At 50.1% G+C, this 1,812-nt stretch overlaps 1 protein-coding gene across 1 annotated transcript in view; it reads left to right on the top strand.

Annotated features, from left to right (window-relative positions):
- The first annotated feature begins 7 nt into the window (after nt 1-7).
- GINS4 (GINS complex subunit 4 (Sld5 homolog)) overlaps nt 8-1,812 on the top strand; it is a 2,487-nt gene continuing 682 nt past the window's right edge. The window contains exons 1-5 of the mRNA XM_010291593.1: nt 8-91; nt 319-405; nt 719-832; nt 1,304-1,401; nt 1,700-1,788. Of these exons, the coding sequence (XP_010289895.1) occupies nt 403-405; nt 719-832; nt 1,304-1,401; nt 1,700-1,788 (304 nt within the window). The 5' untranslated portion in view covers nt 8-91; nt 319-402. The remainder of the gene's footprint in view (nt 92-318; nt 406-718; nt 833-1,303; nt 1,402-1,699; nt 1,789-1,812) is intronic.

Genomic DNA, 1,812 nt, shown 5'->3' with positions numbered 1-1,812 from the left:
GGCGAGCGGCGAGGGGACGGATGGGGACTCGGATGGGGGCAGTGAGGAGCTGGTGCTCACGCCGGCTCAGCTCATCCGCAGCCTGGAGCAGGTAGTGTGGGCTGTGGGGGGCGGCTGAGGGCCGGGCCCCGGGGCTCCCTGGGGAGATCTGAGGGGTGACTGAAAGCTGGGCCATGGCCTCTCTGTTGGAGATGTGGGGCGGCTGGGGGCCCGGCCCCTGGGCTCGCCCGAGGAGGTGGGGAGGCCTGAGTTTCTGGCCTGGCTGGGGTGTATAGCAGGTGCAGTCCTCGCTTCTGCTTACAGTGTGCCTTCTTTCAGGCTTGGCTGAATGAGAAGTTTGCTCCAGAGCTGCTGGAGAGCAAACCCGAGATCATTGAGTGTATTGTGGAACAGCTGGATCATATGGTAGGTTCTGCTGGGCAAAGGTGGTGGTACAGGCAGGCCTTCGTTGCCTGGCCTGGCAGATACATGCTTGGGTTCCTCTGGGATTGCAGGATTGTCTGCTCCTCTGTCCCTGAGATAAGCCTAAGGCTCTTCTGGGTACCTTCTTTGGGCTTGTCTTGGAGAGGGGACTGGGAGATACAAGGAAACAGTGTGCTTTGTGTTACCAAGAGCAGCGTCTGTTTGTTTTTGTAGGCTCTATGTACAAAACCTGTCTTCCATTCTGTTTCTTGTTTGACATTTCAACTATTTAATTTCTCTTTGCCTTTCCTTGCAGGAGGCAAACCTGAAACGGGCAAAGAAAGGAGACTTGAAGGTCAGTGTTCACCACATGGAGATTGAAAGGATCCGTTATGTGCTCAGCAGCTACTTGCGATGTAGGCTTGTGAAGGTAATACTTGCTGTGCTGCCCAGGGGATGAAAAAGGGGGACTTCAGGAGTGATTTTTACCCATATAGGGCCTCCTGCTTCAGCAAGGCACTTAATTAAAGCTTGCTCTCAAACTGTGTCCTCAGAATTGCAACCCAAAGGAATTCACTCTTTGGACATGCTTTTCTGTTGTGATGAAGAAAGATCACAGCATTGCTATGAGTGTTGTCTTACCTCATCTAAACCCACGATGGCACAATTGAATGCTTGCATGTTCTGCCTGGTTCCTGTCAAGTACACATATGGTTGTACATCTTGGAGACCCCAGCTATTAATTCAGAAGCAAGTATTTGGGCAGGCCTGTGGCTGCTGCACACATCTGTACAGCAGTGAACCGCTGCTTGTAGGGGAAGCGTCTGGAGAGTGGGGATTGTAGGCACTGAACTACTGGGAGAGGTCTGTTTCAGTCTTTGGGATTTTGTTCCAATATCAGATAGAGAAGTTTTTCCCCCATGTCCTGGAGAAGGAGAAGTCTCGAGCTGAAGGGGAGCCTTCCATTCTGTCACCAGAGGAGTTTGCCTTTGCTAAAGAGTGAGTAGGTTTTTATGCATCTCCACCCCTTTTTATAGATTATAGAACTTGCCCATGTGCTCTGCTGAACAGTTCTTGAGACTGTTAGGTTTGCAGTAAGAATCACAGGTTCTATTAGGAGGTTTCCTTATGGACAAGGAAAGAGCTGAAATAAAATAACTCTGGTAACTCTGAGCCAGTTACTAGGGCAAGCCATTAGGCTTGTCTCTGGCCTTGCCCATGGGACCAAGAGAGTCAATGCTCTCCCTGCAAATTTGTATTTGATTAAACCAGTAAATGTTCCAATGATTTGTTTCAGGTACATGGCAAACACAGAGACTTATCTGAAAAACATGGCCCTAAAACACATGCCGCCCAACCTGCAGAAAGTGTCTCTCCTAAAATCAGGTGAGTACATCCAGACTCCAGGGT

Source organism: Phaethon lepturus, unplaced genomic scaffold (genome assembly GCF_000687285.1).
Source record: "Phaethon lepturus isolate BGI_N335 unplaced genomic scaffold, ASM68728v1 scaffold55147, whole genome shotgun sequence".
NCBI classification, from domain to species: Eukaryota; Metazoa; Chordata; class Aves; order Phaethontiformes; family Phaethontidae; genus Phaethon; species Phaethon lepturus.
This window is presented reverse-complemented; position numbering and strand designations above follow the sequence as displayed.